The 24,228-nt window shown below is 47.0% G+C and overlaps 1 protein-coding gene across 1 annotated transcript; it reads left to right on the forward strand.

The window, feature by feature from the left end:
• Positions 1 to 1,341: 1,341 nt before the first annotated feature.
• On the forward strand, positions 1,342 to 21,039 carry CORO2A (coronin 2A). Its single transcript, XM_068422597.1, has 11 exons — positions 1,342 to 1,542; positions 6,317 to 6,433; positions 11,064 to 11,213; positions 11,761 to 11,940; positions 12,627 to 12,743; positions 15,338 to 15,442; positions 15,790 to 15,886; positions 17,713 to 17,825; positions 18,858 to 18,948; positions 19,244 to 19,515; positions 20,908 to 21,039. Exons 1-11 carry the CDS (start codon positions 1,342 to 1,344, stop codon positions 21,037 to 21,039), a joined length of 1,575 nt encoding a protein of 524 aa, XP_068278698.1.
• Positions 21,040 to 24,228: the final 3,189 nt, after the last annotated feature.

Raw genomic sequence — 24,228 nt, forward strand, 5'->3', positions numbered from 1 at the left:
AGGCGGCAGGGAATAGGACAGGACTTGTGTCCTAGCACTGTTCACAGCCCGAATCTTCCAGTGTGACGTGGATCTTTGTGTTGATGAGTGCTTGTAAAGCTCCAGTTCGAGTGCCCAGGATCAAGCAATACAGACTCTTAGCATTTAATAGTTATCCCAGGAGGATGCAGTACCATGCCAGCAACAAGGACATTTTGGTTTAGAATTGCTTAGACCCCTTCTTGTCAGGTGTTGATGCACTTGGCTTCCTGCCATTGAGTGCCTGCTTCCCTTCAAATGCTTACCCGTGTCAGTGAGCTGTCTAAGTCTTGCTGTAACTCAAAAGCTGCTTGTTTGGGTTCCCCTCTCAAACTAAAGTATCGTTGATCCAGCATCACTGATAATACCATTCACCAAATGCATGTTAAACAGATCGATACAGGGCAAAACCGAGCCCTCTCCCAGTCTTTGCCCATACTCCCAGCTGATTGTGTAGGGCTGTCTTTCACCCATAACCTTCTTGCCTGATCTGCATTTCTTTTCCTTCCTTTGGGCAGTAGGATCTTCTCACCATCCCTGCAATGTGCCTTTTACTGTCTAGGTTTTGTGGAAAGTGCAGGAGTTAGTAGTCTGAGCTGCCTTTTCTGCCCAACACTGGTAGTTTCTTATTTGAAATCAGTTGCATCAGTTCTATTAAGCTTCACTGCTCTCCGTGGGAAGGGATTCTTGTGTTTAGCATGCTGTATGTATCTAATTTAAACACCATTTAAAATGCTGTCTGTCAGAGGGCTGTGGTGAATTTATAAACCAGACATGCAGAATGCCATTGCCAGTGGGAAAAAAAAACAACAGGTGACTGTAACTATGCCTGTGATCTGTCAAACCTATTTTTTTCCTTCACGTGAGCAAAATTAGGCTTGTTTTTGGTCCTAAACGAAGCATGCATCCAGACTGGCTCGTTCACTCGCCATCTTTCAGGCTTTCCTCACCCAAGATGTTGTATCTTTCATGCTTCCTGAGCTCTGTGCTACTGGGATTCGTCTCCTCTTAAACTTGATGCCATGTGGCCCTGCCCCAGTGATAGGGTCTGCTGGTGCATGCACAGCCCACCTGGCTGGTGATGGAGAGAGCTGTCTTTTCTCTCCTGCAGCCTCCTCTCTCCGTCAGAGATGTGCAACGGGTGCAGAGACAGGTCATGCCAAAGGGGTGAAGACCAGCAGAGAAAAATGCTGACTGAGGGTTGGTGCGAGGAGCCCAAATGGGGAGGTTGAGCCTGTGCTGGGGAGAGGGGAGTGGGGTCTGCAAGCCTTGCTGGGACGGCCAGTCCTTATGTCATGGAGCATTGTGTTTCTCCCCTTGCAGATGTCGTGGCACCCACAGTACCGCAGCTCCAAGTTCCGCCACGTGTACGGCAAAGCCGCCAGCAAGGAGAAGTGCTATGACTGTGTGCCCATCACCCGCAACGTCCACGACAACCACTTCTGCGCTGTGAACCCCCACTTCATTGCAGTGGTGACCGAGTGTGCGGGTGGTGGGGCCTTCCTTGTCATTCCCATCCACCAGGTGAGCTCTGCCGAGGCAAGCTGGCTTTTGTGAGCGCGTTGAGAGGCTGGAGGAGAGCCGGGCTTTCTAGGGAGCTAGATCGCATAGAGGATATTCAGTTAATGCTGTTGCCCAAACTGCAAAATGATGGAAGGGGGCCCCAGATGCCCTGGCAGGTGATTCCCGGGTTGTGTGTACTTATATGTCTTACATTGCTGCTTGAAGTTTTTTAACACCTTCCTTCATTTCATATCTCATTTGCCTGTCTTGTATAATCATCAGGAACTGTGCTTTTCGGATGTTTGTCTCCTAGGAGAAATTGTGAATAAAAAAGCAGTTAGTAGTACAGGGAGTGAAAACTGAAAGGTGCTTTAGCAGCATGGCTTCAGCTGTGACCAAAGGAGAATATGGTCCTTTTTGCTCTACCTTCTCCTTTGTGAAAGAATGGAGACACGATTATCATGCAATGAAGCTCTTAAGCTTCAAGCATTGATGCTGGAAGAAGTTCCCTTTCAGAAAGAAATCCCATGTTTATGGGTTTTGAAGAATTAGGGATCTGATGAGAAGGAAAAGCTGGCTGTCTGATGTTTATTGCTTCACAAAAATTAGGCATGCACTAATGTGGATTAACTTCAATATGAGATTATGAGCTCTCTGGAATCAGGGCAGAATAGATGAAAGGCAAAAGTTCAGCCTTTAATTAAAAGTTAATTGATGGTGTTATTGCAATGCCACTTCTCCAATATGCATTTGCTAAGGATGAAAGTGAACTGGCTATGCTTGAAGAACCTAGCACGGTTCCTGGCCCTTCTAGACTTTGTTTATTCAGCTCCTTCACCCCTGGTGCTCTTCAGAGATGCCCCTTCTAAAATTAACCACTACCCTGTTTTTCTTGACTGAGTCACTTCTGCCACCTCGACCGTGATCTGTTGAGGCTGAAGAACTTGTCTTTATCACAGAGCTGCGCATCTGTAAGCAGGCAGTTGGTGACTGTGGGATGTGGGGTGTGACCCAGCTCTCGAAGTGTTGGCAAAACGAGCTGAAGGTGCTTGCACTGCTTACTATTAATTCTTCGGTCTTCTCACCTCTTCTCAGCTTGGCTAGTCTTTACTAGCAATTCTTCCATTCTTAACATCTGCTCAGATACCCCGCTCAGATACTCCACTCTGATCTGAAATACTGCTTGCAGAAGTCAAAGGCATGGTAGAACTAGAAGATGCAGAAAAGGATAATTAAAGTATGTCAATGAAAATGTGAAGTTGCTTTCATGTGAGGAAAGACTTTGTAGGCTAGGTCTCAGTTAGTCTGGGAAAAAAGACAAATGAGCAATATATATAAAACTGTGAAGAGGGTGGGGAAGAAGTGTAAGGAGCAATTCTTCTTGTGTGGTGATGGGGATCCTGGAGGCCAGGGAGCAGACGGTTAGCAGCAAATCTGCACGATTCTGCAGTTCAGAGGTGGAGCTGACTGCCCTGGATACTGACAAGCCCTGAAGAATTAAGGAGTTCAAAACAGGATGGAATTATGGAGAGGAGTTGGTTTACCAGCTGTGTTTGTTCAGATGCAGGTCCTCTAGTTCAGGAAGTCCCTTGAGGGTTGACCTTTGGTGGTGGGTCAGGGAAAGGACCTGTGCATGCTATGCCTCGTACAGCTGTTCTCTGAATACCTGTTCCTGGCCCATGCTGGAGGGGGAGAGCAGCCTCAGCCACCCACAGAAAGGGGTTCCCCGAGTCTGGGGGCTGCGATACCAGTTACTTTTTTTCATGATACACTTCCAAACTGGTGCCGTCTGGTGAAAAGTGGCAGCTTTCGACTTGTGCTCGTGGTGGTGGTATTTGTGGCAGCCACCTCCTCCTGTGGTGGTGACCCACAGTAGACAGCGTACTGGGCTTTTGGCTTGTGCCCCTGCCTGCCAGGGCGCTGAAGGCAGCCTGGTCTGGAGACCTGTGCCTGGGACACTATTGCCCTCTCATGATGGACAGCTGATCTGTGATTACTTTTGATTCGCAGGGAGCAGCCACATCCCAAGTATGCCACAGTGTGGAGGAAAAGCCCAAGAGCCAGGACATCACATTTAGCCAAAGCGGAGATGGTAGCCAGTACAGGGAGGGCTGCACTTTTCGGGGAGGATGAACAGCCTGCTCAGGGAGCCGCTCTTGCCCCTCCGATGCTTGTTTGAGTTTATTCTGCGTGTGCTACTGGAGCGGCTGCCTGCCTTGGGATGTGCTCGAATGCAGGCTCAACCTTGTTCCATTTAGCTATGCCCGCTTGCTTGCTGTTGTGCTCCTCTCCTGCTGATTCATGGACATGAAGCTCTCTCATCTCTCCTTGAATAAATACCACTTTTTGTCTTCTGCACCATTCTTCCTCTCTGAGAGCCTGGGGGTGAGGTAGAGGTGGGAGCAGCAGCGGTTTTGTAGGGAAAGAGCTCTTTGCCATAGATATCATATCCTCCTTTCAGCAGGCCTTTGCATTCAACCTGGAGAGGAATTAGTTGAATATTTGTCACTACTTGGAGAATGGTGTTCTGTTGCAGGATGTGTCAGTTAAGTCCTCATGAAGATGTGCCATTGAAACCAGCTAGGTGGAATCTCACCAGGGAGGGAAGTGGCTGCAGCCACAGGGGCTGCCTGGTGCCCAGAACAGACTGAATGCCTTTGTAAATCTTGCAAGTCTGAGGAGACACGGGCTCAGTGACTGTAACTGGGAGATGAGCTGCTTTCCCACAGCATGGCCTAGGTGTAGATTGGTGTCTGACAGATGTGTTGGGGAAATGCATGCACCACATGTCAAGGAAGGATCCCGACTCAGAGGACAATTTTGTGGCCTTCCTTTGAAAGACAAAGGCCTGCCTTTTTCTTCCTCTGATGACCAGACTTTGTTGAGACTGCATATGTCTCTTCCTTTGCAGCATAAAGCAAAGGGATAGCAAAACGAGAACAAAGTCCCGAGAGACAGGGAGATATTTGTATCCAAGTCTTCGCAGTCTCCAGTCTTTCAATGTGTCAGCACCAGGTGTGAAAGGGAGGACATCTGTGGTTGTGTAGACGTCCTAGACTGAAACCCCACTCCCTTCTCTCTGGGGGCAAGGACTGTGAAATGAAACCTGTAGTGACCCCTCAGGCTTTACCTAACGGACGCCATATGTGAGTGCTGTGCTGTGATGTGATGACACGGTGTGTTAGTGCCCTTTGGAGAACACCTGAGAGGTGGGGCTGACCCATCTTATGGTAATCTACCATCTGTTGGGAGAGTTTTAACCACTGTCCCACTAGAAGTGGGGAGCAGACAGGCAGCCAGCTCTGGGAGGGGACAGAGTTCCCATAGGGATCAAGGGATCCCCGTGGAGCTGGCTGCCCAGCCCAATGAGTTGCCAGCTTGAAACCAAGCCCTGAAGCTTACAAAAGGACACCGTGGGCAGGGGAACGCTGCTTATTAAAGGCCTTTTATCTCTCTTCTGCCTTCCCCGGTCGCTTTGCATTGTCGCTGTTATAAAAGGGAATTGTTTTAGACTCTAGTCTAAAAAAGCACAGTCTTTTACATTTCAAAGCCCTTTGAGTGTTCAGTTTAAAGCAGGTTAGTCCCAGTCTATGCGACAAACTTTCCAGTGAAGCCAGAATAGTTACACATCACGTCCTGTTTTGCATTCAAAACTATACAAATTTTCCAGGCTGGGAAAATTACATCTTAGCCATATCCAGGTTAGGGCCAGCACTGATTCCCCTCTGCTGTGCACTCTTAAGGCCCACCTCTGGAGAGGTGCAGGGAGTATACCAACAGAAGTGTCTGCTTTCCAGGAGAGCACGCATTTGCTTTCATTTTGATCTACGATTCTTCCAGGTGGGATAAAAGTAAGCAGGTAAGCATCACCAGCTTGCCATCATGTCTCTCTCCTTAAGTGACTGACCTTTGCTCTTGGACAAATGTCCAGGATGCAAGGTGGGTCCTGGAGCTACCCATACTTCTGTTCCTGACAGGGAGAAGCAAGTGCTGCTCCAGTGTTAATAAAATCCACAGCACCCTTCCTAGCATGTAATAAACATACCGACGTGACTTGGTGGCAGAGACTGTGCCTGCAGTTTGGGTTTATCCTGATGCAACAGAGCCCCCATGTGGCACAAGGCCCTCAGTACTCCTTAGTGCACTTTGGGCAGGATTTTTACCAGTGAAGACGCCACCCAAACATGGCATTTTTTTGGAGAGTCCGGAATGCTGATTGAATCCGGTGAATGGCTGGATTTGAATACCATCAGAGAGAAGCAGACAGCTTGTTGAAAGAAAAACTGCATTTGTAGTTTGTGTCACAAATGTCTTTTTGCGTAAAAAAGAAAATAAATGCTAGCTGATGAAGCTAAAAAAATAAAAGCTAAACCATTTTTTTTCCTGCTTATAAGAAATGTCTTCTGAAAGAGATTCTGCTTTTTTTTTCCCCCTCAGGTCTTTAAAAAATGTGGAAGATCCAACTCATGAGTGTTTACCCTCTTAAGTTTTATTCTGATGTCTGAACCAAATACTGTCTTCTAACTTCAGCAGTCTCGATTGCTGCATGTGTACAGATTTCTTGATAGCCGTGTGTACTTAGGAAGGCCCGAGCACTTCTTTCCTTTCTTTTCAGTGGTTTCATTTGCCTTGCAGGGACAGCAAAACTCCATTCTCAACAGATAGAGAGCACCCAGGGCATTTGGAGCATAACAAGCAGAAAGAGGTTTCTTTCTGGAGCTGGCTTGGATCTTCCTTGAAAATGTCCTGTAATTCCATGGCTCACATTAGGTTTGATGATATTTGTTTTTTCCAGACAGGCAAGCTTGACCCACATTATCCCAAAATATGTGGCCACAAAGGGAATGTTCTGGACATCAAGTGGAACCCGTTCAATGACTTTGTAATAGCTTCGTGTTCAGAAGATGCCACAGTAAGTTTACGAGCTTGTACTCTGCATTATTGCCTGGATAATGTGCTTTTTGGGGAAAGAAGTAAAAAAGAAACTAAAAGGCCCGTGGATGAGGTGTGAAAGCACGTATATACTTACAAAGAAGGTCAAGTAAGAGTAAGATTCCTTTCTTTCTCTTGAGATCAGACCTTTGTGATCCCTTCCAGATGATATACCAAAATCAGTGTGAGGAGGAAGATCTGTTTCGTGGGGGCTTGTGTTTTTTTGGGTGTGTTTGCATGGAAGACAGAATATGAATTTAAAATGGAATGACTATTCAAGTTTAATTGCTGTGAAACTCTTCCTTTACTTTAGAATAAAAGCTTCAACACAACGTAATCTGGGACATTTGATTCAGATTAATTCCCTGCAGAGCAAATTTGAGCTTGTTCCTGCACTCAGTTACTCTGTAAAGTCAAGCTGGATCAGTTATGGAGTAGCTGAGAAATCTGCGTCATACTATTCTGCAATAAGCAATTTGGCTGAAGTTATAATTAAGATGCAGTCACATATTTTACTCCAGTGTAGGTACAGACTAGTTATTAGGAATTGAAAGATGCAATTCATGTTTGTAAGGGACAGTTTAGCCCATATTTACCCACTGAAAGGTTGCTTTCCATGTCTTGTCAAAACTGTGATGTTGACTTCTGTGCTAGTGAGGATATCTGACTAACTACTGTGCTTTTTTTCTGGAGATCCCACATGTGTTTTCTCCCACTGGGTATGTTCATCCTCTACCACACAGCATCAGGGAGGTTTCCCTTGTCATCTCCTCCAGCCCTGGCTTGGTACACGTCCTCTTGCCATTTCAGCTCTGCCAAAAATCACTCTTGAATTGGAAATCTAGGGTCTTTGAATTGTCCTTCCTGTTTAGTGACTTGCTTTTGCTTCTTTGGATATTTATGTCTTTTTTGAAGGCTTTTTTCAATTTCTGGGCTGCCTGTGAGGGTTTTGTTTTATCTTCCAACCTGTATGCTAGATTTTCATGCTGTCTCAGAAAGGACTTGTGTCAGGAAAGCACCACCATGACCTCTCTTTTGAGCCTCAGATGAGCAATGAGCACAAGCTTTGAAGCTTCCTGCTGTGGTTACAGAATCATAGAGCCATTTGTGTTGAAAGGGAGCTTGGGCGGTCTATACCCCCACCTCCTGTTCAGGTCTGTGGAGCTGAGTCTTGAAAACCTCCAAGGATGGAGATTTCACCACCTCTCTGGGCAACCTATTCCTGTTCTTCACTGCTCCCGTGGGGAAATTTTTTTTCCTTATATGCAGTCAGAACCTCTCCAGTGTAGTTAGTGACTGCTGTATCCCATCCTCCCACTCTGCACTTCAAGACAGAGCCTGGCTCTATTTTCTCAGTAGTCTCGTAAGTATTGAAGGCTTCTAGCAGTTTGCTCTGAAGCTGTCTCTTCTCCAGGCTGAGCAAGCCCATCTCCCTCAGCTTCTCCTCACTTGGCATGTGCTGCAGCCTCCTCAGCATCCTCGTGGCCTCCACTGGACTAACTTAAGTTTATCAGCATTTTTGTTGCACTGGGAGGTGCAAAACTGGATGCAGTATTCCAGCTGTTGTTTAATGATTAATGAGTAAGGGGGAAAATCGCTTCCCTTGGTCTAGTGGTTATCTTCCTGTTGTTCCAGACCAGGCTGTTGCTAGCTTTCATCCCCGCCTGGATATGCTGCTGGGTCATATTTATTCTGTTATACACCAGGACCCTGGGGTCTATGCAGAAGGGCTGCTCTCTGTCAGCTTTCTTTTCCAATATCCTGCTGAAACTTGGCACTGGATGATTCTCCAGGCTAAAGAATGGAAACACTGAGCTTGTCACTGGTCTCAGTACCACAAGTTGTTGTAAGAAGTCTTGCTGTTTGTGTCTGTACTCTCTTTTTTGGTACTACCCTCCCATCATCATCCTGGCACCAGCAAATGGGATCTTCAGGGTCCCCTGCACAGTGACACCTCTTCCCTTCCTGCTAAGTAGTGAGGACGGCAGACTGTGATTCTTAGTGTGACTGTCTTTCCTGGTACCTGGTAGCTAGACCTGTGCAGGTCATTTAGTCCAAGCTCTGCTCAAAGCAGGCCAGTTGAATCAGGTTGCTCCAAGCTTGTCCAGATGAGTTAGGAACATCTCCAAGGCTATAGATCCTGTGGCCTCACTGGGCCCTTCTTTCAGGGGCTGAGTACTCTTGTAGGGAAAACAGGGCTCCTCTGATCTCCAAGGAGTGCCCAGATTGCCATTTGTGTCCGTTGCCTTTGGTGCTTTCGTTGTGCACCTCCAGAGAGTCTGGCTCCATCTTCTCTGTGCCTTCCTGCAGCGTAGTTGAAGGGCAGCCAGAAGAGTTTACCTTTGCCTTCTTACTCCTGGACTGAACAAATTCTTTTCTTTCCAGCTCTCCACAGATTTCTCTGCTCCTGTCCTTCCTCAGTGGCTGCTGTTGGACTCACTCCATGGGCTCAACATCTGTCTTACTTGTCCTGATCTGTACTGGAGAGCTCAGATTGGACATACTTTTGGGGCATCTCCACAGCAACACTATCTCTGTCCTGAGAGAAGTCTGAGGAAGTATTTTGGGTCCCAGAGGTGTCCACCACTTCCACTGGGCTGGACATTAGAGCCAAAGCCTTTCTTGCAGTCTCTTATTGAAGGCCCAGTGCTCTCTGCCATTTATGAGCATTAGCATAAGTCACTGTTCTGACTTGTGTGCAGGGATGCATCTGATGATGCAACTTTTGAGGAAGGCCACAAGCTTCTGTTAAGATGGTGGAAATTTCGCATCACCCAGATTCCTCAGAGTTTTCTTGGCCATGAACCAGCCTTTCTGGAGCTTGCCTTGGTGGTACCGCAGCTGCCTTTTGTGGTGTGTAGCTGAAGCATGTAAAGTGGTACTTTTGGGCATGGGAGGGGATGGATAGTCTCTGTGAACACCCATTGCCCTTTCCAGTTCCCGCTGCTGCTTCAGGCAGGCTTAGGACTGAGGCCAATGCAAGTAGCCAGGGGCTGAGAGTTTGAGCAGTATGAGGAGAGGGCTTATCCTCTTACCTCTTCTGTTCCTTTTGGCAAATCATCAGGTACGTATAAATTCAGCTTGATGAAGGTCATCTCCCCTGTGGTTAGAGGGGCAACTCTGTGCCTTTTACTTTGCTTTGTCAGGTTTTCTTCAAAATGCAGCAGGGTAGGTGGCTCGTGGATTCTCCTTCTTGGTCTGGCAGGTCTGGCTGCAAGACCTGCTTCTTCTGCACACTAAGCACTGGCAATTTCTGCCATTTAATGCATGCTGAGATTCCAGCCAGGGGCTTTTCTCTGCTTTTACCACCAACCATTTCGTAGCATGGGGAGTGAATGGTTCATTCTAGGCAGTTCTTCTAAGTGTGAACAAGGGCTATTTTCTCTTTCTTACTCTTTCAGCCCCATTCTTTTAGTAATAGCTGTTGAAGCTGTAGAGTGTGATGCTTTCTCTTACTGCAGTAGAAGTTCATCTGGAGGCTACTGGACCCCACAGTCCTTAGATTTCTGATGGGCTTCATTCCTCAGTGGGCTAAACACTGTTGAGAAGGGTGCTCCTGATCTTTCCCGGCAGGTCCCAGAATTTGTGCCTCTCTTTCTTTGACTTAGAAAGATGTGATCCTCATCAGCCAAACAGTGGGAGACTTGGGCAGGTGTGGGTAATTTCCACGAACTATCTGCTTCAAAGAGCATTTATCTTTTGCTTTAGGCTAAGTCATAGAAAAATTACGACAAGCATAGTAATTTTCATTGAGACAAAGGGTTAATCATCAGTTAGCATCTTAAATAACTTGTGCTTCTATAGTTAGTATGAGAAAGACTCCTTCGTTTCACTTGCATAGGTTCAGCCCATTTTGCAGATTTTCTCTATTGTCTTCTTCCACCCCAGGAGCACAGAGGATTTTTGTTGTCATGCAGCATCCTTCTAGAAGAACCCAGGGCTGCAGGTAGACCTGCTATGAGACAGCACACTCACAGTGTTGAGTGACTTCAGTGTGATGCCGCTTAGTCTTTCTGGTCGGGGCATCTGCTCTGTGACAATCTGGGTGGCCTTCTGTATATTTTGACAAATGGCTGTGTCATTTGCAAAGTGTTCAGCACTGGTGCAGTTTTCCGTGGGACAAACAGTACTATAGCTGTTATCTGACCAGGGGAGTTCTCAGTGCTTTTACCAAGTAGGGCTGAGTGGATGACTGCTTGGATCAGTCACTGCTGTAATATCTTCTGGGACTCTGTGCTGAAGTTTATTTCAGATTTGCTTATTCCTGCTCAAAGTTTGTTAGGAGGCAAGGTCTGCAAGATCTGTGGTTTACTTCTTCCCCTTGGGACTAACTTTTCGTAATTGTGCTGACAGCACGGCCAGGTGTAGGGTTGGATTGCCATGTTAAAAGAAACTGGTAGACTGCTGGCTAAAGACAGAAGGTAAAGAGGAGCCTTCAGGCCCACAGAAAAGTGAAGATACTAATTTAAAGGACTGGCATTCAATAAAACCAGAAGCATTCCTAATCACTACCAAGGGAATAACAATAACAAGGGAATAATAGTTACTGGTAAGTTCCAAATTAACTGCTTACTCAGGAATCTCACAAAGACCCATTCTGTGCCATTCAGGTCAAAATCTGGGACATCCCCAAGCACTTGCTAACAAGAAACATTACCAGTCCGAAGAAGGAACTTCTTGGGCATGTTCGAAGAGTGGGTCTCATTGAATGGCATCCGACTGCTAATAACATCCTCTTCAGCTCCGGCTATGACTACAAGGTGGGTCTGTTCTCTGTGGAGCTCTCCTCCTGGGAGACCCTGTTTGGCAGGGTGTTTTGAAATTTCTTTTAATTTCAAGCTGTAAGATAATACTAAAGAGTTCAGAAGCCTTCTTCAGGGGAAAATTCCGTGGTGACCCCAAAGGCAAAAGGACATTGCTACGAGTTCAAAAGGACTTGCTAATTTTCGTCTTCTGAACTTCGGTCTACTCTGCCCTTCTCCTTTACTCTACTGGATACACTATGCAATGCCATGCACTTTTGTTTGGATTCATTCTTGTGCTAGTGCAGATATCTGCACTGATGCTAGCCATTTTTATGTATAAAATGTGGTTGCAAAGGAAACTAAAAGATTGGACAATCTGAGCAGACGCTGTGTCCCTGCTGTATTGCTCTAAGTACCAGGAATTATTTTAAATGCTGGAGAACAGCCACTTATAATGGTAAGACCTATGCATGTAGAGAAGAGAGGAAGAAGTGAATAGGGTACATAAAGTCCCCAGTTAGTCAGGCAGCAGAGGGCTGATTTTTTTGTTCTTTTGCTCCAGATAATGATCTGGAAACTTGACACCGCGAAGGCTGTAATCTCTAACCCAGTGAAGATCCTGGACGCTCACAATGACGTGGTCCTCTCCATGTCTTTCAACACAGATGGCAGTCTCCTTGCCACAGCCTGCAGGGACAGAAAGATACGTCTGATAGACCCTCGTGCAGGAACAGTCCTACAAGTAGGTTGGGTTCAGAGGTTTGTGATCCAGCTGATCTCACCCCTTGGAATGTTTCCTTTTCTGGGTAGATTCATTGCCATTAAAGAGGGTGCATCTGTGCCCTGGGTGGCCCAAGGCGCCAGATGGTGCTATTGCCTTCTACTTTTCATGGAACACTTGCTTTCATTGTTTAAAACAGGGTTTCTGCATCTTGCTGCCATGCTCCTTGCTCCCTGAAACCCTTGAAGTGCACTGTTTTCATAGCTCCCTCCTGCAGTCCTCTGTGGGATGCTTCGGGAGGGCTTATAGAGACAAGTGGACAGGTGGATGCAAGTGTACATTTGTCCCACTGCCAGGGTTGTTCGTGTTGCCTGTACTTTGTATCTGTTGGTGGGGTGAAGCTGACTGTGTTTCGCATGTATTTGCACAGATTTGTGTACACAGAATGTCCTGCCTACAACTGATAGGGCTTGCTGTCTTGCAAAGATTTGAATCCATAGATAGAGAGATTGACTGGGCTCTTGGGAATGGTCCTGAAGAGTTTAGGCCACCTTTCTCGGATCCCCATGAAATCCTGCTCACTGTAGTTCAGCCAGGCTGAGCAGATCTTTCAGATGTGACTGAATCAGAGGTCTCATGTAACATGAAATGTAGCTATGCAACAGGTGCTCTCTCTTACTCATGCAATGTCCTTTCTCTTCCTATAGGAAGCCAGCTACAAGTCTCACAGAGTCAATAAAGTCTTGTTCCTTGGAAACATGAAAAAGCTGTTCTCTACTGGAACATCTCGGTGGAATAATAGGCAAATTGCATTATGGGATCAAGTGAGTTGGACCAACAATCTGAACCATACCAGCTTCGGTTTTCTCTCTTTTGCTGTCACTTTAACTTTTCCACCTGCCAAATACCCAAGGATTGGTTTATAACAGCAGTTCAGAAGTGATCTGTCAAATTCTTAATGGATGATAGGTCTTACTGCCATGATGCTGTTAACTGAGTGTGAGTTTGTGAAGAGCTCTCAAAGTTTTCAGCACAGAAATCCAGCAGAACAAAGAGAATGCTGTGCCCGCTACAGGAAGAAATCATTCAAAGGGCTTTTGGGTGGTCACTGTAGCTCTGACTTAAAAGCAGCTCTTACTGGTCTTACTGGCAAGTTGTTACTGGTACTGGAAAGAGAAATGAGCTCTAGACATAGCCTACTCAGGTGAAGCCCTCAGTGGAGAAAAAGATGTGGAGTGTTTTTGATTTCTGATGATTTCTGACAGTAGAGTATTGAGGTGGCACTTACTGGTCAATTTGAAGACATGATCTCCTATCATGACTGCTGCTAGCCTTATGAAACCCTGCTCTTCTCTACCCCTCTCATATGCGGTGAGATGCTTTTTATTTGTTAGCATCTCACTTTGTCCCTCCACATCAACCACCTTGCAGCACAATCTTTTGCCTCTGTTATGCTGTAACCCTTTGTACCAGACAAAGCTGGTAGACCAGGTCTATGATTTGCCATTTGGCTATGTTTGGACATGGCTTCTTTGTATATGTTAGAGGCAAAGCACTGTGCTGCTGTGTGAAGGCTTTCCACAAAGCTGAGCAGTGCTTTTGCACACCATGGGTCTCACGTCAGTGTTTCACTGTCTTCAGAGCTGCTGGAAGAGCTGCCCACACTTAGAGAACACAGTGGGAAAGCCTGTGAGGGCAGGTATGTGCAGCTTCCTTAGAGACAGGCATTGGCACGGGACTTGCCCAGAAGGCACCTTTCTGAGGTCCACGTCTACCCATGTCATCATCGCATCTAAACAGAAGCTGTAGCTTTCTGGAACCTGCAGCTGGGCAGTTCTGCAGGGCAGTGTATTAACCCTGTGCAAAATACATATTGATGTGATAGTAGCCACAATGGCAGCCATGGGATGCCATACTCTGCCCCATTGGTCCTCCCAACATCTCTCCCTCTGGCAGTGCAGGGATGGCTTTGTATAAGACATGCCAGCCTTGTGTATGGAGTGGTGTGCTATGTCCTCCTACATGGCTTACCTGCAAAAGGTCCATGGGAGCTTCTGCCCTTGCAATGGGCACCTTCCCACTGTACAGTGTGGAGACTGCTTGGCTGATGTAGACTGTTCTTGTGGTAGGGGGTGCACTATTGTGGAGGTATTGCCTTGACTAGAGGTAGTGAGGGAACATGAGTAATTCAGTGTTGTCAAGAACCCATAAGGTTTCACCAGAGGGAGGGGTTCACTAGCTACGACTGATCGGATTGCAGCCCTCCACGGTCAGCCCTGCTGAGCCGGCACGGGTCAGAGCCCCCTAAAAACTCCACGGTCAGCCCCACCTGTATGGGTAAGAGCCCCCTTAAAAATAATTTCTCCCCCCTTTCCCTGCCAGTGCACTCAGGAGCAGCAAAGGATTCCCCTCCCCTATGAAAGGGTTCTTAGTTGATCCTTGAGGCGAAGAAAAAGCACAAAGAGGCATGGTATTGGTTCACAATGGGCTAAGTTTACTTGGAGAATGATAAGTGGATAACGATATTTTGTGAAAGAGGAGAAAAGATATGGAAAAGAAACCAAGAGACAGACGGAAAAAGTAGGCTGAGATTACGGACAGGATAGCAAGGATAGGATAGTCACCACCCAGGATCCATCAGTGTCCTGCAGGTCCTCTGTTTGTCTTCGGTGTTCGGTCTTTTTGGTGGTGGTCTGGCCACATGTGTCAGGGTGGTCTTTCTTTATACCCTGTAGGTAAGGGGGTGGGTTTCATCATCTTGACAAGGGTGTCTTGACAACGGTGTGGCTATAGTTTTGCATATGTGCATACGTCTCATGCGCTATTTACACATCTTAGGCCTCGCTTATCATTCAGAGTAAACAGGATGTTCTTGGCGGCTGCCTGCTCAGCTGGGACAGTGGTCGGCGATTGATAAGCAGAAGAGTGGTGTGCTGCATCAACAAGCTTGTGGATTCCACAATTCCGAAGTCTTACCAGTCAAGCCGACACACACAAGCAAACTTTGAGACAACCACTTTACGTTCCAGTCTCTCACAAGTGTGCTATGCAGTCATGCCCCGAAGTCACCTCCATCTCCCTAAGTCTGGTGGCCCACAAAGAGGCAGGCAGTGTTTCCTATTGTATCTACCCCTGAAATGTCATCAGGTGCCTGAGATGTTCTAGTGATAGGAACTGATGTCCTGAGATGCTGCACTCAGTCAAGAGCCAGGGACAGAGCAGCCATTTCCCCCCACCCATAGAGCTATGAAGAAGTCTGTGCATGGCCCTGTGCTCAGGGCCTCAGCTGGCCATGGCTTAGGATCATTATAGAGCTGCGCTCACATGCTGCTGCCAGGTGGGGTTCAGGTAAGGTGTCCCTGACTTGAGGTGACTGACAGGTGATTGCAGCTGTCTCTTTTTCCTGTGTCCTGCCCAGAATGACCTTTCTGTGCCTTTACTGGAAGAGGATCTGGATGGCTCCTCAGGACTCCTGTTTCCCTTCTATGACTCAGACACATGCATGCTTTACGTGGTGGGAAAGGTAAGTGCTTTCCACGTCAGCAACTGCTGGCCTGTCTGATTCTTGTCCCAGCCTGTGTGGCAGCAAGCTGAAGTCAAAGATGCTCCTGAAGCACGTTAACCTAAGGATATGGGCTGAGGGGATGGAACCTGAGGGTGCTGTAGCATCAGGCCACATTTGCCACTGCAGACGTACCGTGTTTACTGTGGGGAGGTATGCTGCAGAGACCTAACCTTCCCACACAGGAATTTGGGTGTAAATATTTGGTTCATTCTTGACCCTGCATCGCTTCTGGGGCCAGGCATTCTTCTCAGACCCTCATGTTGAACAGCAGAGCCTGGCTTATGTTCATTTTTTTTTGCCTTTAGGGTGATGGAAATATACGGTACTATGAGATAAGCCCTGAGAAACCATACCTGAACTACCTGATGGAATATCGTTCTCATTTGCCACAGAAGGGAATTGGTGAGTGGAAGCATATGTCTAACGTTACAAGAAGATGGTGGATTCTTTGTTTTAGAGGCTGTCAGAGTCCAGGACTACCCAAAATATAATTTAGAAAAGAGAGCAGGTCAGATTCTAGTCTCCACCCAGGTTTACAGGTACACAACAGTCAGCTTGGCCCAGCTCACCTATATATCACAGGTGGTATTACAGGGTCACAGCTTGGAGGAGTCCCTTCTGAGCAGCAGAGCATGAGCCAGGCAGCTTTACCAGTCACTGCTGCATCTCCTCTCACATACCTGGTCAAGGTGTATAGGGAGGATAGTCTGGATTTAAAGGTGGAGGATGCTCCTTGCCCTTTTTGGATCTGCTCCAAGATTTTTGGCATTGAACTCTGTTGATATTGTTTCCATTCTGACATTTTCTGGTAATGGGTGCTCCACATCTTAATGCCTTCACTTTTATCACTTGCCTGCCTTCTCCTGTACTGACATTTCCCATTTGGAGGTAGACCTGCTGTGATTAGGTCACCTCTCTTCCATTGGAGACCCTTGCTTATTAACCAGTATGCATACTGCCCACGGTATTCAAGCTACAGAATTTGGCTTTCAGCCCTCAGATCCTATTGGTAGCGCTTTCTTGAACCTTCTCCAGTCTACACTGTAAGCCATATTCCTTGATAGACTGACGTGGTTTTAGGACTATTTACCACCACTCCACCCTACCTGTGGACAGTCCCGTTCTTCCAGGACATTGGTACAGATATCTAGCAGCACTGGATTTTGTGCCTGCAGGTCCCCTTCAAACAACTGTTATTGGAAAGGAATAAATTATTTAAAACTTAACTAGGAGATCTCTCTGTTATTCAGCTTTTATAATCTTTCCAATGTACAGAATCCTGATGTTATGTTGGCATAGTCTCTTTAGAAATCACTCCATGAAAAGGACGTGTACAAGTGTTTTTAAAAGGCCCGAGTGAATCAGATCTTCTTCCCTAACTTCATATGTTCTGCTGATCAAACATATTGCTAAGGTTATTGCACAAAAGCTTCCTTCCCAATATTGCCAAAACAAAATACAATGTAGAGGATTTTAGATTAGCATTTAGATGAATGGATAACGTAAGGAGCAACAGTTCTTCACACAGAATCTACTGTTTAACGGAGTCATTTGGTATTAGTAGAAAACAAAGCTGCTGTAGGACACCATGAAGCAAGGTCTACAAGGACAGGCAATGTCTTTTGTTAAGGGAATTGATATGGTTGTAGGCTTTGGACTGTGCAAGCTCATGGGAGAGAAATCCACTGAGGTTACCAGGTTCTTAGAGAGCTTGTGTGGCTTAGCCAGTCCTTGAAACACAAATGGTGCTGCCTGACAGAGTAGGTGTTCACATCCTTCTCATACTCCATTCTACTTTGGGACAGTGTTGTGGGGAGGATACTGGGCTGGAAGGGCTTTCAGCCTGACCCGTATAGCTGTTCTGGTGTTGTTTAGGTGTCATGAAATCCGTTCCTAGTGATTCTGGTAGTCAAATCCTGTGGCACCACCTGCCAGTTCTGCTCAGTCCCAGTCACTGTATTTGCACCTCATGAGAATGAATAAGGAACAGGAGGCTTGGCACAAAAACCACAGACCCTGTGTGTAACTCCGTGGTCTGACAGAAAAAAACTTATTTAGTCTTGTCATTTGTGCCACTGAGCCAGTCTTGGGTGCAGATTTCAGACCATGCTTCTGTGGAGCTGATGCTGTGACTCCTTTTGTTGTTTGGTGACCCTTTTTTCCATGGCAGATGACATTAACTTTCCTAGTGACATCTATACCCCGTTTGTTTCATGCTACCCCACCAGGAATGATGCCAAAGAGAGGCCTTGAAGTGTCAGCTTGTGAGATTTTCCGTTTCTACAAACTGATCCCATCTAAAAGCCTGATTGAGCCCATCTCCATGATTGTGCCTCGACGGGTAAGTTAACCTCAGGTCATGGTCATTTCTGGGACAAATATCAGTGAAAAAGGGGGTAGTGCCTCCTCTCTGTGACTCTCAGGGGCAGGCAAATAGGTAGAAAAAGGGATTTTCTGTCTCCTGGTCTGAGGGACAAAGCTGGTCAGTTTGTGGGGCAGCCCTGCCAACAAACCCTGGCAGGGTAACTCAAGGGTTAGGTCTCTGTGTAATGGCTAACTTTCTAAGACATGCTCACTGATCTGCCCTGCTTGGGGGCAACAAAGACTCTTTCTGACTGTCAGGTCAACTAGCTGGCTGTAAAATTCCTCAGTTGGTAGCATCTGTTTGACATAATGACAAAAGAGAGAGAGGGGTTGGGGATGATGTTGGGTGACATGAAAATCTCCTTGTGGAAGGAAGAAGAATCACCCTGGGAAAAAGGGAACGATGGGTTCCCGGGTCTCTACACAGTGGGTGCAGTTATGTTACAGACAGTTGTTCTGCAGCATGTAAAACACGATCCATTGCACTGAGAGTGATGTAGAAGTAAGTGTCAGCACTGTGCCCTGTGCTTCCAGAATCATTGGAAGTGCCTTGAATTCAGAGAGGCAGCAGAGCTAATGCTCATCACAACTACCAATCAGGCATGTTCCTCCAATGTTATCTCCTTGGCCAATTTCTGTCAGCTGATGATCAGCTGATGATTTGTGACTTGTGTCCATCCTTTGTATCCACTTCTTCATCCTCAGGAATGCTGAGTTAATGAGAGTTGGGTTAGCCTGTGTCACCAACCTCCCCCAGTCTGTTGTATGGATGTGTAAAGGCCTTACTGGCAGGAATCAGAATAGGCCTTCAGATGCAATTCTTCTGAGTTGGGGTGAGGAGGAGAGAGGCTCGGGGCAGGTGAGAAGATTTTATGTCCATGCCGGTGAGTGCTCAGGACGCTCGCCATGCTGAGGTGGAACAAACTTCTTTCTCCACCACGATCCTGTATGGTCCCTCTGAGCCAAAACCTCACTAACATAGTGACTCTGGACTTTCATTTGCTTGCAGTCGGAGTCGTATCAGGAAGACATCTACCCCTTGACCACCGCAGCCCAGCCAGCACTGACAGCACAAGAGTGGCTGAATGGAGTTAACAAAGGTCAGCACATGGAGAGCTCCCCAGCCCTTCAGCTCCCCAGGGCTTGGGTAAGCTGCCGCTGGCTCTCTGGCCTGTTAACTGCCAGAGAAAGAGGAAGAGCGGAAAAGGAGAGACATAAATACAGCTGTAAGCTAAAATAATTTGGTGGCTAAAATGTTCACTGCTGTGAACTCTGGAAGCTGCTCTTGTCAAGTGCCTCCATGTTTATCCCTGCAGGTTGTTTGAATGAATTGCTTACAGCTGATTTCTGAGTGTGGTTTGTGAGTGCTAACCCGTCACCTGCCTCCCTCCCTAGGACCTCTCTTGGTATCCTTGAGACCAGGCTCTGGAGCTGTGAATTCCTTACCACAGTTTCTTGAGTCAGAGCCACTCATCAACACTACTGACCTGAGCCAGCACCAGGGGCGGGGAGGAAGGATGCCACTGAAGGACATGCAGAAGCCAAGTGAGATCGAAGACAGCAGAAAACAGCTGAAAGTGGAGGAGAAATTTCCGAAAAATGAGCAAACGTGCCTCTCCAATGGCTTTGACGTATTTGAGTGTCCACCACCAAAAACTGAAAGTGAGGTGTGAATGTCTGGGTGAAGGGTTGGGGCTATGGGGGGAAGCCCAGAGCCAACTGGCAAAAGGATGCCATTCATGAGGTGACAGAATCCAGGGAGGGTTTATTTTGCAGACCTAGGCAAGTGCGAGCTCTTTGTTCTTTGTGGGGGCAGAAGCTCTGCATGCGCTGGCTGCCACTCAGGGAGCAGAAATGTGGCCCAGCAGCACCCCAGCTGAGGGGGTCTGGAAAGGAGGGAGCAATCAGTATTCCCGCTTCTTAGGCATCTTCTAGGCTGGCTGGGGAGAAGGAGGTCCTTGTGACCTCCAGGCTTTGGAGAACAGAAGCGGGTTTATGCAGTGTAACCCTTCTATGAGAGCTGCATTCAGAGAACTTGGTGAGGCAGCAGGGTTGCCTGTGGAAGGAGTGGGTGTACCCTGCTCCCTTGGCCCACAGTGCATCCATGTAGTCTTAAGCACCTAACGGTATTGGGGACCCTGACATGGGAAAGGGGCTGGCTCTGCCCCTGACTCAGCAGCTCACTGTGGGGAGGACAACTTGGCAGTGCAGTGCCATTGAGGCTGACTGCTGGTCGCAGCCCGCTCCTGGGAATGGCTCCAGAAAAGGTCCTGGCAACTCCATGATCTGTCTTCAGCCATGGCCAACCTCCTCCATGTATAGTAAGCAAAGCTTGTACGGTGGTAGATCTCTGTGGTGATTTGCAAGCCCCCCATAATTGGCAGCTCAGGGACATTTTCAAGTACATGCAGCTTGTTTGCTTTTAGGAACCCTGGAAGTATTTCCTTCCCATAGCCATGCTCAGGTCACCTTTTTGGCTCTGCAAGATTTTAGCATCTGCAGCTTGATGGGGCAGGAATTTCCACAGCTGAGTTTCCTTGTGGTGTGAAAAAGGATATTCTTCTGCGTGTTTCTGAGCTGGTGTCCCGAGGTTACAGAAGCAGCCCTTGCAGAGCTGTGTGTTCTGCTGAGTGCACAGTGAAAGGCCATGCTAATCCCAAGTAGAGAGGACAGAGCATGATCAACAGGAAAAAAAAAAGAGAAGTAAAAGGACTTGCCCAAGGTCAGAGTAGAAGGTGTGGCAGATCCAGGAATTTAGACTCTAAATACTCTTTGTGTCTAGGCTCTCTGAGTGATCAGTGATATGAAGGTTATTTTTTTCTGATCTTTTCCATTGAGTTAAGCAGATGTAGCATTACTAAATGGTGCTGAGAAACACCTGCACTCATAGCCCAGGCTAGTGGACAGCAGGAACACTGCTGATGGTCAGTCTGTTGGTTGAAGGCCTCCTTCTTAGATGCTGTTTCTCTCAGAAGTGATGTGACAGGACTGGTGGCATTTGACAGGTTAAGTCTTCATTTTCTTAGTGTAAAGAAAGTAAACTGTGACTTTTCTTACAGCTTTTGCAGATGTTTTACCGGCAACAGGAAGAAATCCGTAGACTACGTGAGGTGGTAAACCAGAGAGATATCCACATTAAACAGCTGGAGCTGGAGCTCAGAAACCTCTGCATGGACACAGGCAGTTACTGAGGGTGCTGGCCTGCAGCTCTTTGCACCCCTGGCAACTGGAGCAGACTCCAGTTCCTGTGGATAAGTCCTCCCAGGGTTTTTGCTGAGGGGCAAAATTGATGCTTCAGGCAGCATGGACTTCCCTGGCTTGTGGTGGTCACATTTCCCTAATTATCACCAAATGGTTATCGATGGATTTACTGCACTTCTTCAGGTTCCCCTTGCTTGCTTGCTCACTCATGTCAGAAGCTCATGCGTTAATGCTAGTGAGAGACTTTGGAAAATCTTGATTTCTGGTCCTGGAGAAGCCACCTCTTATGCTCTTGGAACAACCTGTTTTGCTGCCCCTCCACATGACACGAGGATGGGAGACTGAAGGCAGCTGCCAGCTTCTTTTCCCACCGCTGGACCCAGGAGTGTGGCTCTTGTGGCTGCTGCCCTCCTGCCCTGGGAGACCACTCTGCAGCTGAGTTTCAGAGGCACCTCTACCTCCAAAGTGGTCCTCATGCACCCCTCTTGCCTCACGGCTTGGCCCTGCAGCCGGGTGGCTAGGCAAAGCTGTGGCTGCCCTGACCTGGTGCTGGGGATAGTCCTGCTCAGAGCGGGAGGCTGCACTGGGGCTGCCAAGGGCCAGCACTTTTGTGATAGGTAAAGGAGAGTTGGTGTTTGGACGTCCTACTTTAATGGGGTGGTGGTGTGGGCTGGTTCTCACCAGAGAAGCTGCAGGTGCAGCAGAGGTCTCTGGGTCCTTTGAGTAAGTGGCCTTCTTTCCCTCCTTCTGCCAAAGACCAGCCGCAGTCCACTGGGGGCCATGGTCCTGTGGTGCTCATCAGACAAATGAGGACAACATTTAAAGCTGCACAGTGCTGGCAGTGGGGTGTTTGACAAGAGGGATTAAAAGAACGAGCGGGGCGTTGGACCCCAACCCACTGCAGACCTTTCAGCAACGGTGCTAGAAGTGTGGTGTCAACCACAGGAGGATCATAGAACCATGGCCAGTCATGAACAGCCCTCCCCAGTTGCTGGAGTATTGCTTGTGCCTGCAGCTGCTGCTTCCTTAGCTCCAGGTGCCTGCACCTTGTCCCATGCCTGCAGCCACCTATAGCTGCAGGCTCCCTCTTCCCAGCCGTGTTGCCCAGCCCCTTGCATCCTCCAGGGCTGCCCTGTCTCCCGAAGCCCTGCAGCCACACTCATCTGTGCCCTTCAGCACCACCTCTGTAGCTTGCTGCCTTCCACAGCCCTCTGCTTAGGGCAAGAGCAGCTGCAGGATGCAGGTCCCATCCCTGGTTTCAGGGCTGGCATCTGTGACCAGCTTTATGCAGTCTGCCCGCAATGTGCAGAGCTGGGCCAGCGGCAGCACAGAGGGAGTGCACAGACCTGCCTGCCTTGTCAGTGCCTGGGGGTCTCCTCTCACTTGTTCCCGTGATGTGGGCCGAGAGAGTGCACTTCCAGTTGCTGCGGGGTCTGAGCACAGCGGCAGCACCGGGAGGGGGAATGTTTTTCCTTGCCCCAAATGCAGAGCTTATGGAGATGTCTTAAACCCAAGCAGAGCAAGCAAGCAACTGCTGTTTAACCTGTAACTGTGCACCTCTGTGAACGTAGAATGAATACTATGCCCTGCTAGTTTCCTGAAGCCTAATGATTTCCCAAAGGCTAAAAAAAAAAAAGAAAAAGTCAGAAATTCCCACAAGCATGACTCCTTAGCAAGGGGACTAAAGGCTGTATACTGCCTGTACTCATGTGAGATGCCTCTCTGGTTATCCCTGGAAGCAACAGCCAGCAGGGAGCTCCTGGGCACTAAATGCTTTTATATGAGAATCACACAAAGACTTCGGCATTCCTTTTGCTCGCAGCAAAGACTTCACCCAGCTTTCAGAAATATTTCATTTCTAAATAACAACAACAGATGTGGGTGCTAAAAAGTCACAGATATTGTTGTTTCTTTCTGCAGCATTACAGAGAGGGGGTAGTTGTTCATGTTCTTCAGGAAGAGTACTTTAGCATCAGTCACTTATTTAACGCTACTCTTTCTGTAAAAAATAATATATTAATAACAAAGTTGTTGAAACAAACTTCAGCTCATTTCACATCCTCTAGAATGGACTTTCCTGTGCCCTGGGAACACTCTGCAGTACGCAGTTACATGCAAAAGCAGCTCACCCCAGATACAGAGCTTTAATCCAAATCCATGAATCTTACACCAGAAGTGGTCAGGCTTTCTCACCAAAGAGAAGAGAAATCAAGAAGCTCACAGCTTTTCAGCCATGTCAAACAGGCCTGACAGCTTCAAACTTCAAAGCCATTTTCACAGAGAGTAGCCCAAGGGATATGACACTGGTTTTCAAGCTATCATTATCAGTAGGGAGAGTGCTTGACACGACCTCAAGCAATCCAGGGAACACGACACTTTCCTTGTCACCATATGTGTTTTATTTGCTGAATTTTTTTGGCTTATTTTTCGTACAGAATAAATTATTTAAATTATGTCCAAGTTAAAGTAATTTTTCCAGGGGATTTTTAAATCCTCTTGACAACTATTTCTTTGTTAGCCTGTGACTGGCTAGCATAGAAAAGGGTCAGATGCCATAGTTCTTATCTTGGGGTTGTGTTGATTTCAGTATTTCCAGAAAAGAAGTTGCTTTCATTTAGGCTTTGCTGGCAACATTTGATGAGGCGAGACTATTTAATCAAAACTTCTTTTTTAGACAGTATGCCCTTAAAAACGTAGACTGTGAAATGTATTTCAATTTGGAGCATAAATGCAACCATAAATCTTTCACACAGAGAAAAAAAGTGGAGGAAATGGAATTATGTGTTAATGAACTGTGCCTAAATAGACTGAAGTGATCATTTTAACAGTTTCTGAAACTCCTAACAACTTTGGATAAAACTGTAAAACATGGGGATAAAAAACAAATTTGTGCAATGAAAAGCAAATGTAAATAAATAATAAATATATTTAGAGTTCTACTTTCTGATACATGCAAAGTTGTTGGTTTCTTATTATCATTGTATTGTTGAAGTGACTAAAAATTAAGCAGAATCAAGGTCAGAAAGCAGTATCACCTGCTCTCTCTTTTGCTTGCACGAAGTAGTGGCCTTATATTAGTAGGCAGGTTGTACAGTCTTATGCACATGGGTCTGTCCTCTTACATCTTTCCCATCTGCCCTTGATGCTGCAAAGGGGTGGCCATTTCAAACCGCTCTGTG

Source organism: Nyctibius grandis, chromosome Z (assembly GCF_013368605.1).
Source record: "Nyctibius grandis isolate bNycGra1 chromosome Z, bNycGra1.pri, whole genome shotgun sequence".
NCBI classification, from domain to species: domain Eukaryota; kingdom Metazoa; phylum Chordata; class Aves; order Nyctibiiformes; family Nyctibiidae; genus Nyctibius; species Nyctibius grandis.